We start from the raw sequence: 14,844 nt of genomic DNA on the forward strand, positions 1-14,844 counted from the left end.
GGACCGCCAACTAGCTCTCTCTCCGCTCTTTCTCTCTACATAGACCATTTATCCTGGACCGCCAACTAGCTCTCTCTCCGCTCTTTCTCTCTACATAGACCATTTATCCTGGACCGCCAACTAGCTCTCTCTCCGCTCTATCTCTCTATTACGAGGTAGCGGCCTTTCGCATTTAGGAACCTACGCTTACATGGCCTTTCAGAAATCAGGGGGATGTCATAATAATTATCCGGTGTCGTTGTAAACATGGACGAAGTTGCCGAGGTAAGTTCTGAAAATGCTCAAATAAACTCAGCTAAAGTGCATAAATTATGGAACATGTTTTTTGATGAGTTTTGTTAAGTTTAGTTTGGAGTTTTGGAAAATCCAGTTCATTGTCACCTCCCATTGTCACAAATAACTGGAGCGTGCTTTCTTTTCACTGTCTTCGAATCGCTGGCCTTTCAAACCGGACGCTAAGCGCCCCTGAAAGTCGAGCGTCGTAACCTCGAAGGGTCACGTGACGAGTTGGCGGTCCAGGCTATTTGGTCTATGATTATTGTTATCTGTTGCACTGTGGCTAGATGCTTACTGTAATCATTGTCTGCATCGTTTTAGTGATGCACCCGGTGCAGTGTGAGGGATGTCACCGTGCGTCATTCACGGGGTTTCGCTACAAGTGTCAGAACTGCTTCAAGTACAACCTGTGTCAGGACTGCTTTTGGCGCGGCCGCACATCCGGCAACCACAACCCCGACCACCAGATGAAGGAGTACACACACTATGTCAGTTTGATTCTCAGATACATTCATGAAGTTTTATAAATGTGACAGACTTGGAGATACTTTTTTTTCTTTCTTTTTATTTTTCTTTAATTGATAATAAAATGACTGAAAGTAGTTTGATTGCATTTTCAGAGCAATAGTGGTTAGCATAGACTCACTCAGTGTGTGTGTGCCAGCCACCTGCAGTGTATGAACAGGTTTGCGATGGCCCAAGGGTGTCCGTTCATGAGAGAGATTGCTGTATTATGTTGCAGAAAATGATTCACTAACAAGGTCAGAACTGTGTAATACATGTAGGTCAAGGGCACATCACAAAGAATCAAGTAAATAACAAAAGTAATATTATTGGTTGCATTTGAATATCTGGTTTGTGAACTGAACACATATAGACCTTAGATTAAATTCAGCCTAAATTGCTCAAACTTGAATGGTGGAAATTGTTTGTTTTTTCAGCGGTCCAGCTCGAAACAGTTGGGTCACTCCATACGGAAGTCGTTCCAGTGTACCCCTCAGCGCTCCAACCACAAGCTTCCACACTTCCCAGAGGCACCTGAAAAAACAATAGATTTAACTTTTATAGTGTGAGTTGGTGTAGTGAGTGTGTGGGTTTTTGTTTTTTTAATGTCTGTAGACTACATTGGGGTGTGCACGTTAAAGATCCCACGATTGACAAAAGGGTCTTTCCTGGCAAAATTGTATAGGCATAGATAAAAATGTCCACCAAATACCCGTTTGACTTGGAATAATGGGCCGTGAAAGGTGAATGTTCGCCTAATAGGCTTGAAGTTTGCTGGTCGATGTGAATGCGTTATATATTGTGTGTAAAAAAAAAATGTCTGTTTGTCTGTCTGTCTGTAAAAAATTCCATTTCAAACGGCAGAAATTAATATGTAAAGCGCGGAGAGCACAGTTGTGGTTCGCGCTATATAGGATTTCCATAATAATAATAATAATAGATGTTCTTTATTTTTTTCAATGCTTCTATAAGAAGTTTGCATACAATATTATATGGAGTATTTTTGAGCTTTTTACAGTTTACTGTGATGGTGAACTTTTATTTTAAAAATGTGTGTGTGAGTGTACGTGTTAACGCATACGTGTGTGTGTGTGTGTCTGAGCGCATGTGTGTGTGTGTGCACCTTTGAGTGTGTTTGTTAATTTGGAGCACACTGTGCTTACCAGCAGAGTGTATTGTTCATTATCTCTGTTAATTGATGAGTCATTAAAGTAAAACCTCTTTAGATCTCACATAATTATGTAGAAAAATGATTAAGCGGAAAGCTACAACACTTCATTAAGACTCGCTCATATGTATTACGTGTGCAGACCACCGACCCCCGTGTCCATACACAACGGTTTTGGTGACCGCTCCATGTCGCAGTCTGCTGACCTGGCATCTCTGGACAGTGGCTCAAACACACGCAGGTAGGAAACTTCAATATTCTTCTTCTTCTACGTTCTTTGGCTGAAACTCCCATGTACACTAGTGGTTTTTTGCATGTGTGGGTTTTACGTGTACTTTGTACTCCAATTTCGGGGGATAAAAGCTTAAATAAAAAATAGGGATGTTGGGAATCACGAGAAATGTGTAGGAGTTGTTTCCCTTCCCCAGCACTCATGTGGGCTAATGTGACGGCTGCGTCATACCGTTCTGCATTGGGAACGTGTTTACTTAACCCTCATTATTTTGGTTATTTACTCACGAGAAATAAAAAAACAAGAGCAAAACTGATGTTCTGTTGTGGTTGTTTTCAGTGCATGTTCTTTCCAGGTTCTGAACTTTTTTTCCTTTTTTTTTTAAAGATATTTTCGATCATCGATTATCTGTGTACCTGAACCTTATTCACATTGTCTTAAAAGACTGCATTCCTGTGTGTGTATGTGTTTTGTTAAAGGTAAAGGTAGTCCTATATCCATGTTGAGAGCGAGATGTTAGAGATCTCAACTTCTCTAGGGTGGTGCCCATCTTCTCTCTCTCACAGCCTTCGCATTCCTCAGCCCTGAATAGGGTCAGGTACCCATTTCCACCTGGGTGGTAATATTGGGTATTTGTGTTCACCTGGGGTTCGATCCCTGACCGCCAGCATGAGAGGCAAGCGCTCCAACCACTGTGCCATTGTCTGTTGTTCCAGCCCCGGAAAGCTGAGTTCCAGTGTTGACTCTTGTCGCATCGATGATGAGCACAGGTTGATAGCAAGATACGCTGCACGTCTGGCTGCTGATAGCCACAATGCTGTAAGTGTGTGTGTGTGTGTGTGTGTGTGTGTGTGTGTATGTGTGTGTGTGACCTGTCACATCGAAAATGAGCACAGGTTGATAGCAAGGTATGCTGCACGTCTGGCTGCTGATAGCCACAATGCAGGAAGTGTGTGTGTGTGTGTGTGTGTGTGTGTGTGTGTGTGTGACCTGTCACATCGATGATGAGCACAGGTTGATAGCAAGGTATGCTGCACGTCTGGCTGCTGATAGCCACAATGCTGGAAGTGTGTGTGTGTGTGTGTGTGTGTGTGTGTGTGTGTGTGACCTGTCACATCGATGATGAGCACAGGTTGATAGCAAGGTATGCTGCACGTCTGGCTGCTGATAGCCACAATGCTGGAAGTGTGTGTGTGTGTGTGTGTGTGTGTGTGACCTGTCACATCGATGATGAGCACAGGTTGATAGCAAGGTATGCTGCACATCTGGCTGCTGATAGCCACAATGCTGGAAGTGTGTGTGTGTGTGTGTGTGTGTGTGACCTGTCACATCGATGATGAGCACAGGTTGATAGCAAGGTATGCTGCACGTCTGGCTGCTGATAGCCATAATGCTGGAAGTGTGTGTATGTGTATGTGTAAGTGTGTGTGTGTGTGTGTGTGTGTGTGTGTGTGTGTGTGTGTGTGTGTGTGTGTGTGACCTGTCACATCGAAAATGAGCACAGGTTGATAGCAAAATACGCTGCACGTCTGGCTGCTGATAGCCATAATGCTGGAAGTGTGTGTATGTGTATGTGTGTGTGTGTGTGACTCTTTTTGCATTGATGATGAGCACAGGTTGCTACCAAGGTATGCTGCATGTCGAGCTGCTGTTATTCACAATGCTGTAAGTGTGTGTGTGTGTGTGTGACTTGTCGAATAGATGATGAATACAGGTTGATATCAACATATGCTGCATGTCTGGCAGCTGATAGTCACAATGCTGTGAGTGTGTGTGTGCGTGACTCTTGTCACAATGCTGTAAGTGTGGGTGTGGTTGTCTGTGTGTGTGTGTGATAGAGAGGGTGTGTGTGTGTGTTTGTATGTGCGTGGTAAGGCAAATGAGTTAAAAATGTGAAAATGTCCCATCCAGCAGGATGTAGTGTGTTCTCAGTCATTTGTTTTGACAGCAAAGGCTTTGGGGATTTGAAATAAATGTTGGCTTTTAGCTGTTTGCTGATGCCAGACCTCCCTGTTTATAAGAACTAATTGTATGAGCTGTGGTAGTGTTGCCCAGTTGTGAGTTTGCAGCCATTAACAAGTACCTTGTACAGTATCTTTCATTTCCTACAGTCACGCAGCACAACAGAACTTCACTACAACCTGGATTCCAACAGAGCGCAGAGAGATTTAGTCGTTCAGCTGGAAGCTAAGAACAGGTATGTAGGTGTGACTTTTCTCATACAATGATGCCAGTTGTGTTTAACTTCTCACTTGAGTTACTTCTTCTTCTTCGTTCATGGGCTGAAACTGCCACGTTCACTCATGGTTTTGTACGAGTAGGTTTTTACATGTATGACTGTTTTCACCCCGCCATTAAGGCAGCCATACGCCGCTTTCGGGGGAAGCTTGAGTTACTGATCAAATGTGTAGAGCGTGAAGCTATACCATGGGAGGTACAAAGAAGGAGGAGAAGAAAAATGTGGGAGTAAAGAAATAAAGAAGAAACAGGGGGGGGCAAGAATAAAAGAAAATCTACACATGATACTGAACCCATGGTCACTTAAAGCTAACGTAATACATCTTATTCGTCAGGGAAATCATGCACGAGATCCATCGCCTGCGTTTGGAGCAAGAAGCGTTTGCCACGGAGCTGGGCAACAGTAGCAGCAGCAGTTCCTACAACCCCACGCTGCTGGCAGAGCTGCGACTGCTGCGACAGCGAAAAGAGGAGCTGGAGACACGCATGTCAGCGCTGCAGGAAAGCCGCAAAGATCTCATGGTGCAGCTGGAAAATCTCATGAAACTTCTCAAGGTATAGTATTCATTTTCCAAGAGACGAATTCTGGGTTTGGATGGAAAAATTTGAGGATGAAAGTCGCTTGTTGGTTTAAATGCTTGTTTTTCCTTGCCACATGCAACATTTTTGCTTGTCATACTTGGTTGCATCAACAGCATATAACAAAAGACCAACCAGAAAAATAAACATACAATATTTTAACATACATGCGCCTCATAGCACGATCAATATAGCCATCTCCTGTTGTGTGTTCAGAACCAGCCCACCTCCCCACGTTCCACACCCAACAGCTCTCCACGCTCTCGCTCCGGCCTTTCCCCAACGTTTGCCGCCGCTGCGCCGCCCAGTCAGCGCAGTTCTGCCGCCGTCATTCCAAGCCTGGCGTCCAGTCCGGGGGGAGGATCGGGGGCGGGGGCAGCAGGTGCGAGCGCCAGTACCCCCGGTACCCCCCTGGAAACCTCTCTCACTGGTGTGGGTGGGGACGTGAGACAGGCGTTTCAGGGAGCGTCACTGTTGGCCGCTCACACTCGGAGTCTACGTAACGATCTCTTGGTGGCGGCCGACTCTGTCACCAACGCCATGTCTTCGCTGGTCAAAGAACTCAATTCAGGCAAGTCTGGTGGGTAGCAGACCTGGGAACCCATAAGATTTCGCTGTATTTTGTACTCTTGATTGTCTAAAATGCTGGGTGGAAAAAAATATGATCAGCAAAATTCCGAGACTACTTTTCTTTACAAGCGCATCTTGAAGCTGATCCAGTATTTTGATTGTTCGAATGCTGTGTGGAGTACACTCATTTTTTTGAAAATACGCCAAGTTTCTTTGAGAATACTCCCAAGTGCAAAACAGGGGTTACCAGATCTGGGGTAGATGTGAACCCTCTTGTGAACTGTTATGTTAGAGATTTTACTGTCAGATGTTACATTCTTCACCGGTACTGTTACTTGAGGCCAATTTAGGATTCATTGAGGCATAGTGTACACCCTGCTTACCATTTAGTGAACTGCTCCTGCACAAAAAGCTGAACATGTGATGCTCTCTTTCACACTGAGTAACTTCTGTGAATGAAAACAAATTGTTTATATATTAACAGTAATGGAACTGTCTCCATACTCTTGGATTACCACATCTTTTTAAATGTTTGTCTCACTTACAAATGCATAAAAAACGTTATATCGCTGACACGCTGAACAAGTTTGTAGTATGAACTTTGAGCAGGAACAAGTCATGTCAGTGTGTACAAATAATCTAGATAGCTTTTTTCATTTTGTTTTCAGAAAACAGTGGTAGTGAAGATGATGAAGATCAGTTAAACAGAAAACTGAGCGGTAAGTTCTTCAGTCTCTTTGTTTTTTTGTCCGTATACACAGTTTCTTGAAACATATTCGTTTGAAAAATGGGGGGGGGGGGGGGGGGGGGGGGTCACCCAAACAAAAACAATGCACATTTAAAGGCACAGTAAGCCTCCCCTAAACCATCACAGATACGGTCAGGCTTTTACACACAGTACAAACACCCTTTCATTTAAACACTCACCGATTGAGAACATCCTAGGTGCCCTCCGTAAAAAGCTAACAATTTTCAAAGAATTTATTTTTGCGTGGTTTATCTTACCCCTGAGCCATCGTGAACCCGTGTGATCCAGTTTCCCTTTTTCACAATGTAGTCGTCAGTTAGTCATTTGAATGCGACTCGATGTGAGCTTATCTACAATAGCACGTTTTTATGCACGAAACAAACGGCTGTGGTTCACAAGAACTCTAGCGATGGCTTTTGACTGTTGAGAGGAACGGCGATATGCATAAACCGTCGTCTGCTACGACCCTTGCGTGACCCTGCTTCCGGGCTTTTCTTTTTTCAAACTTTCACAACTTCGAATTGTACTGATCTTGTCTTGATGAAAAAAGAATTCTTTTATGATTAAAGAATGTTTGTGTAACAAGCTGTCAATTTATTATTTAGATTTTAAAAGTTAGGTCTAGCGCAAAAACGCACCACGGTCCAAAAACATTCTGATAATCATCGATCCACGGCTATCGCCAGTTTACATCGATAGAATGAGACCCGAAGGGAAGTAACTAATTTTTGACCTGAGTTCAGGATGGGTCCAAAAAGTGTTCGAGACAATCTGTAAAAATTCATTCTTTAAAAATTGCTCGCTCTTTACGTAGGGCACCTAGGATGTTCCCGTTTGGTGAGCGTTCAAATGGAAGGGTGTTTGTACTGTGTGTAAAAGCCTGACAGTACCTGTGATGGTTTACGAGAGGCTTACTGTCCGGGCGTGATTTCCGGTATTGAATATTCATAACAGCCGTCCAGCACCAAAACGAGGCGCCATTGTTGTAGAGGAGCAAGTCCACGAAAATAAATTCTTTGAAAATTTCTCACGCTCGACACAAAGCAACCAGGATGTTCCCGTTCGGTGAGCGTTCAAATGGAAGTATGCTTGTACTGTATGTAGACGCTCGGGGAGCTCTGTGATGGTTTACGGGAGGCTTACTGTGCCTTTAAGTGTGTGTGCAAGTAACTTGAGTGAGATTTGTTATGCTTTGGACAAAAAATTGTATACTGTATCTTCTAGTGAGAAGTTTATGAAATAAAATTATTCCCTTCAAAAATGGAGCAAGGGACTGCAGGTGAGAGAAATAGATGTAACAATAAAAATGTACTCAACAAGAACAAGAACTAGTTTCAACTTTTCATCTTGGTCAATCAATCAATCCATATGAGGCTTATATCGCGCGTATTCCGTGGGTACAGTTCTAAGGGCAGGGATTTATTTTTTTTAATTGTTTTATTTTTATTTTATGAAATTTATATCGCGCACATATTCAAGGCGCAGGGATTTATTTATGCCGTGTGAGATGGAATTTTTTTTACACAATACATCACGCATTCACATCGGCCAGCAGATCGCAGCCATTTCGGCGCATATCCTACTTTTCACGGCCTATTATTCCAAGTCACACGGGTATTTTGGTGGACATTTTTATCTATGCCTATACAATTTTGCCAGGAAAGACCCTTTTGTCAATCGTGGGATCTTTAACGTGCACACCCCAATGTAGTGTACACGAAAGGACCTCGGTTTTTCGTCTCATCCGAAAGACTAGCACTTGAACCCACCACCTAGGTTAGGAAAGGGGGGAGAAAATTGCTAACGCCCTGACCCAGGGTCGAACTCGCAACCTCTCGCTTCCGAGCGCAAGTGCGTTACCACTCGGCCACCCAGTCCTCAAATAATTTATAGCTAAGTTACGAAAACATTTATAGCATAAGTTACGAAAACAAAAAGCTAAAAAGAAGAGTTGACAGAAAATGACAATGAAGAGAATGAGCACAGAAGAAGACAGAGTACATTTCTGGTGAGTACATTTTTATTGTTGTCTTGTTTATTCCCTTCAAACTCACCCGCCTTTTTGTGAAGCAGCACAAAGCTGGGAGAAATCAGTTACTCTATTCATATTGTGTAATTTTGAATGTGTCTGTAGATCTGAGGTTGGAGGAAGACGTAATGGTGCGATCGTCAGGGACGGACGACATCGAGTCATGGAGGGATGACTTGCAGTGGCGACTCAAACAGGAGTCTGACTTCTTGGCGCAGCTCAGAGCACGACGGCAACGCAGCGCCAACTCCAGTCAGACCACCAGCGACAATGAACAGGAGGGGTGAGTGTTCACACTGAGAACTATGGGATTGCATTTCAGCTTGGAAGCTTATAAATTATTTAATCTTCTTCTTCTTCGTTCATGGGCTGAAACTCCCAAGTTAACTCATGTTGTTGCATGAGTGGATGTTTACATGTACGACCATTTTTACCCCGCCATTCAGGCAGCCATATGCCAATTTCGGGGGATTGTGAGTGTTCACAGTGAGACAAAATAGCCGTAGTATGGTAGGATGAGTTGATTTGATTGGTGGTCTAATCCTGGCAACAGGAGGGGTTTTCTTCTGTCAACGTATATATATGCATGATAAAGCTGACCTGAACATACAAAAATTCAGGATGGGTGCATTTGCTTCAGATGAAACATAACCTCCATTAAAAACAAAACAATTTCAGATACTTCAAGTTTATATTTCTACAAGCTAAATGGCTTTTCTGTTGTGTGTTGTTCTTGGGGGCTTGTTTGTCGCTTGCTTTTGAGGGAGTCTGTTCGACTAGGCAATAAATCCCTCGCCGAACGTGAGGATGGAACCCCCGCTGATAGCGACAACTGGGTTTAAAGCCAGTGCCGCTACCGCCTTAGCTATTTTCCCGCCCCTACCCGCTATCTCTCCTGTTGAACGCAAGAACCCACTTGCTTTTCTCTGATTTTAGGTGTACGGCAATGGACGATGCAGAGTCCTACGTGCGGACAGACGACGAGAGTGTGCTAGCGACAGATGACGCAGAGTCCTACGTCAGAACAGACGAGGAGCAAAGTGTCAGCTTTAAAACGGATGAGGAGGCAGAACTGTATGATGGAAACCCCAAGGTGAGTGTCTGCACTGAGATACAGCACTGAAAAAGATAGCATGACAAAATCCCTAATGGGCAAAATATCAGTGTTCAGTGGAACCCTTCTTTTAAGACCTAGACAAACCCAGAAGAGACAGTCATGCCAATTTCCGGAGTATGTCTATTGTGAGACGGGGCAAGTATGCTTGTTAAATAAAAATTTAGAATTAAAGATATTACTTTTTTGTTGTGTGCAGGAGATGACAAGCAGCCGCTACACGACAGACGAGGAGAGCTATCTCCAGACGGACGAAGAGTCGTTCATCCGTACCGACGAGGAGGAGGGGGGGAACACAGACTGGGAGGAGTCCACACAGCGCTGGGTCAACCGCTGACCACACCTGTCACAGTACCAGAGTCGGACAAGTGACAACACATAGCGGTCACCTTGCTGAGTGGACTTACAGCTGTCATGCAGTGGAAATAGAGCTGTTATACTGTGTTGTTCCCAGACTTCCCCCGGAATCGGCGTATGGCTGCCTGAATGGCAGGGTAAAACGGTCATGCACGTAAAAATCTATTCGTGCAAAAAACATGAGTGCACATGGGAGTTACAGTCAATAAACGAAGAAGAAGTAGTTCCCAGACTAAGAGGACAAAAATGTGTAAAGGTACAAATGTCCTGGCTGCAAAAAAAAAAAAAGTGCAGTCAGAAGAGCTCTTGCATGTCAAAACTTTCGGGCAGTCAGGGGTCAGAGCAATGCGTGGGATTAAGAACAAGTATGCGTCAGTGACCGAAGACTGAGGCCTGGGAACAACCTTGATCATGACCTGAAGGCAACGCACTTTCGCCAGGCCTGAAGTTTCTTGTCACACACACTAACGCTTGATGCTCTGCTGGAGAGGTTTCATACTGCCGTTTGGGAAAGACTGTCAATATGCTTGATGATAACAGCCTAGTTAGAGTGGATACAAACCACTGTCGCCTTTTATTTAAAGCAATGTCTAGGGTAGTCATGATGTAGTGTAGTGTGAGTTGTAGTTCATATACTGCATACCTTGCAAAATAATGGGCACTTTTAATCCCGACACATCTTTACAAAGTAACGTTTATGGGGGAACGAAATGCCATGAAGCTTGGGTTATTGATGAATGCATGCTTGCTTTGACTTTATAAATTAATTATAGCTATCTTTTTTTCTCAAAATAGATTGGTTCCCTTCTCAAAACCCCAATATCGATTGAAGCCTGATATCGATCGAGCAAAGTCAACTTTGCAAAATCTACTTCAAGAAGCTCACTGCACGAAGGACTGAATTTGTCAAAAAGACTTTGCGAAGTCATCTTTGGACTCAGTTAAAGTAAGACCTTTACACACTTCATCATGATGATATGCTAGTGTTGTAGTTTCAAAAAACTTCTTAGAACTTTGAAGGTCATTTGCTAAACAACACTGATTCAATTGAACCTTCATTTTTCTATCACAGTTTCTTCACATTTCAAAACTTTTCAAGAAAATAGGATCTACTGTTGTAAACTAAAGTACTTCAAAGAATACATGTAGATCTCAGATGTTGCCACTTTTGATTCTCCTTGAATGAAGTACATGTATACATGAGAATGAACACTGAATAGTGATTAAGGTAGATATGAGTGAATGGTACACATGAAGTTTCTTCATTCTTTCTACTTTTTTCTCAAAAAAATATGTTGGCAGTTTCAACATTTGATTGATCACGTGGAGTTTAAATGATAGCAGAAAACTGTGATTTGCACGACTGACAGCTGTGTAAAACATGATTCTGATACAGTCAAACCTGTCTATAGCAACCACCCAAAGGACCAAACAAAAGTGGTCTTTATTGACAGGTGGAAAGGGGTTCCAAAAAGAAAAAAAAACACAACTTTTCGGGCATCCTTTTAGGTGGCTGTAATGGGCTAGTGGTCCATATCGAGAGGTGGTCACTAGAGCAGGTTCCACTGTATTTTTGTGCTGCCTGGGCATTTTCATGTAGTGGCGCTAGAATAATGCACAATGTTCCACTTCCAGAACCCATCCCAGATCATTGCCTTGTGGATGACTGCTCGTCTCTTAGTGTGGCTGAGATTGTTGACCTTTAAATTAGCTTTTAGCAATACAGGCAATTAGGTTTAAATTATGAAACTTGAAGAGTTTGTATGTTGTCAGGCATATGCGTGGGTGCAACTTTATTGGCTGTGCGCCGGATTCTGATTTCTCATAGCTGCCAGTGTTGTAGCATGGAATGCCAACGTAAAAGGGAGTTTGAATGCAGTTAGTTGATACGATCATGCAAGTGTGCAGAGACACATGTGCATAGACGCCATAAAAATTGCAATGGAATTTTCAGCTTTTTTTTCTTGTCTTTTTGGGTTTTTTAAGATACCTTCAACATTTGTTTTTATTCAGAAGTGCTAATGTTGATGCTTCATTTTGTTTCCATTTCTTGCTTAGTAGGCGTAGAAGACTCCAGCTTTTTTTACTCCTCTGTTGCACAGAATCCAGCTAAATGTGATTTGTTTGGTCTCGTTTGGCATAATGTCTGTAAAAAAGAGATGTAGCTTGCATTGTTTGGGAAATGCAACTCGGCACAGAGCAACCTATACATGCTTACTCATAGCTTTAACTTCAAGATGATTCCAAAGCTTCAACAGATGTACATCAAGTATTAGAGTGCTTTAAGTTTGTCACCGAACATTTCCCACGTAGCAGAAGTCAGTGACAAGCATTTTTTTTCAAGATGGCGAGAGAAAATCTGCTCTCTTTTCTTTTTGTGTTTATTTCACTGGTAAAGGCTGTCATTAATTTAACAGATTACCACAACATTTGATGGACACTGCCTCTAATGTCTTCGCATGGACATACACACACACACACACACTCTCTCTCTCTCTCTCTCTCTCTCTCTCTCTCTCTCTCTCTCTCTCTTTTGGCCTCTGCCATGAAAAATTCAGTTCCATACGATAATGAACATTCCATTACACAACAGACGCTCAAGTCCAAAACAAAGAAGTGTGTTTGTGTTGAACTAAAACAGTTTACCACAGTACGTGTTTCCGCTCGTGAATTTTCCTTTGTGCATTTCCCTGTGAGTATGTCTGTCCTGATTTCCCCCCCAATCTGTGTTGTAAACTTGTTTGAATAACAGTAGAGTTTCACTCATCTCTGTGAAAGACTTGACACAAAACCTGAAATTATTAACAATTATGGCTGGTCAAATAGAATGGAACAGATTTTATATAAAAAAAATTGGGAACTTGTGAAAAACAAGCGTTTACTCCAGTCCCTCTTAGAGTTACCCCCCCCCCCCCCCCCTCTAGTTACAAAAGGATGAAAGTTGTGATTAGGAATTCCTGTGTTAAGAGATGATTTCCTCCAGGTGGTTTTCCTGATTTTCAATCCATGCAGGATGTTGAAATCATAGAGCAAAATGTCAGGGCTACATAAGTTTTCAGGCAGACTTTCCTGTGTTTTTTTAACGTCGTCAGCTTTCATCCCTGCACATGTAACAGTGCACGTAAATCAGCAAAGAACATGTAATCGTGCGTTGCCAAGAACACAGTGTTAAGTAAGGCTGATAAAAAAAATAGAATGAATAGATTACAACAGATAGAATCGGGCATAGATTTCCTCCTAGATTTACACCTTCAAATGTGGACAAATCCCGGAGATAACTGAGGTTTTTATGTATCATGAAAAAGTTGCTTTTCCTTGCTTTTCCATAGCAACACTGAGGAAAAATACATGTGTAACTGTAGACTTGCCTCAGTGTTTCTGTGGAAACAAGGGAAAGCAACTATTCCACAAGCCATACAAACTTGACAGAGTTATTCCCTAACATCGTCTATTACCAGCTGTTCAAAGTTGTGTCAATTTGAAACATTCCACTGACAATACGTCACAAGTTTTTTCTTCATGTCTGTGATACCCGATAATCAACTAACTTGTTCAGAGCCAACGTTACTGCCTGGTGGCACCAAAGCCATGAGAACGATAGATAAAAGGATTTTGTTGTTTTTGTTTTTTAACAGCGCTGTACCTTTCGTTGTGAACACTTTTTATTTTTCAAACACTGTTTCTGACCTTTATCATCAGGATAGTGATGTTTTTATGTGGGCGTGCAAATGGTACAAGTCATGTCAATTTCTGTTAAAGTTAGGGGAAGAGAATGGCTTGGAGTTGGAACCTCAAAGCAAACTCATATGAGCTAAGTGCTGAATGACCAAAGTATTAAGAAAAAACACCTGAGTGTACATGTACTTAAAGGCATATTTTAAGCTTGATCAAGACATGTAAATCCTGTCCTGTGTTAATTAAAAAAAAAAAGGTTCAAAATTGAATGCCCAAATTCATGTTTATCTAAGATCACTTACTTGTACTTACTTACTGCCCGTTATGCCGGTTGGCATGTAGGGCAGGAAAAGATCACCTGACATGGAATTTTTGTCGCTGTGGCTTAGCATTGATAGACAGGAATCTTGTGAAGCGCTTTCAACTGAATTAAATGGAATTAGAACCATATTCATTCGGTTTTTAGAGGGTGAAGTGATTACAATTGTATATACACGTATTTAAATGGTTATCTTTATTTATTTATTTATTTATTTTTGGGAAGGGGTTTGGTAGAAATGAACTGATTCTGACTTGCGACAATGATCTTATAATGAATGTTGCAGAAATGACTGTCCTAAACACTGTGTAAACTGCCCTCCCCTATGTTCAGTATTGTGTGTGACATTTACAAGTTCACTGTTCAGTATTGCGTGTTATCAGACTAAGTTATATGATTGTCGATGTTCGGAAATAACTTGGTCAAGCTTTTATAAAGGCATGGGAATTGTCCGCCGAAAGGCAAATTTCCGCTGTATTTTTTTTTTTGTTCCGCCGAAAAAGCTAAAGTGTCCGCCGAAAAAATAAAAGGGGGAGGCAAAAATGGTTCTAAAAACTGAATTTAATGACAAACTTGGAGGTCATATGACACCAAATTGCACCATTCGGGTTCTTTAGAGGAAAACAATCCCGGGGGGGCATGCCCCTGAACACCCCTAGCAGTCCACTTTGCTATTACTTACAAATGTTCAGCCTTTTTTACTTTTTTCAATTCCCATGCCTGTTTTATAGGATGTGGTATCTTTCCCTTGTTTCCGGAGAAACACTTAGACAAGTCTACAATGTCACGTGTAGCTTGCCTCAATGTTTCTTTGGCAAATCAAGGGAAAGCAACACTGAGGCAAGCCTACAATGTCACGTGTAGCTTGCCTCAATGTTTCTTTGGCAAATCAAGGGAAAGCAACACTTAGACAAGTCTACAATGTCACGTGTAGCTTGCCTCAATGTTTCTTTGGCAAATCAAGGGAAAGCAACACTGAGGCAAGTCTACAATGTCACGTGTAGCTTGCCTCAATGTTTCTTTGGCAAATCAAGG

The 14,844-nt window shown here is 42.3% G+C and overlaps 1 protein-coding gene and 1 long non-coding RNA gene across 2 annotated transcripts in view; both read left to right on the top strand.

Annotated features, from left to right (window-relative positions):
* LOC138967294 (dystrobrevin beta-like) overlaps window positions 1–10,373 on the top strand; it is a 31,969-nt gene extending 21,596 nt beyond the window's left edge. The window contains exons 8-18 of the mRNA XM_070339825.1: window positions 598–764; window positions 1,218–1,345; window positions 2,091–2,189; window positions 2,897–2,999; window positions 4,292–4,377; window positions 4,754–4,973; window positions 5,214–5,568; window positions 6,236–6,298; window positions 8,450–8,627; window positions 9,281–9,437; window positions 9,658–10,373. Coding sequence (XP_070195926.1) covers window positions 598–764; window positions 1,218–1,345; window positions 2,091–2,189; window positions 2,897–2,999; window positions 4,292–4,377; window positions 4,754–4,973; window positions 5,214–5,568; window positions 6,236–6,298; window positions 8,450–8,627; window positions 9,281–9,437; window positions 9,658–9,795 — 1,694 coding nt within the window. The 3' untranslated portion in view covers window positions 9,796–10,373. The remainder of the gene's footprint in view (window positions 1–597; window positions 765–1,217; window positions 1,346–2,090; window positions 2,190–2,896; window positions 3,000–4,291; window positions 4,378–4,753; window positions 4,974–5,213; window positions 5,569–6,235; window positions 6,299–8,449; window positions 8,628–9,280; window positions 9,438–9,657) is intronic.
* Window positions 1–14,844, top strand: part of LOC138967312 (uncharacterized) — a 534,423-nt gene that overhangs the window by 54,154 nt on the left and 465,425 nt on the right. The gene's annotated exons all lie outside the window — the stretch shown is intronic.

The sequence above is a fragment of the Littorina saxatilis genome, linkage group LG5 (genome assembly GCF_037325665.1).
Source record: "Littorina saxatilis isolate snail1 linkage group LG5, US_GU_Lsax_2.0, whole genome shotgun sequence".
Lineage (NCBI taxonomy): Eukaryota > Metazoa > Mollusca > Gastropoda > Littorinimorpha > Littorinidae > Littorina > Littorina saxatilis.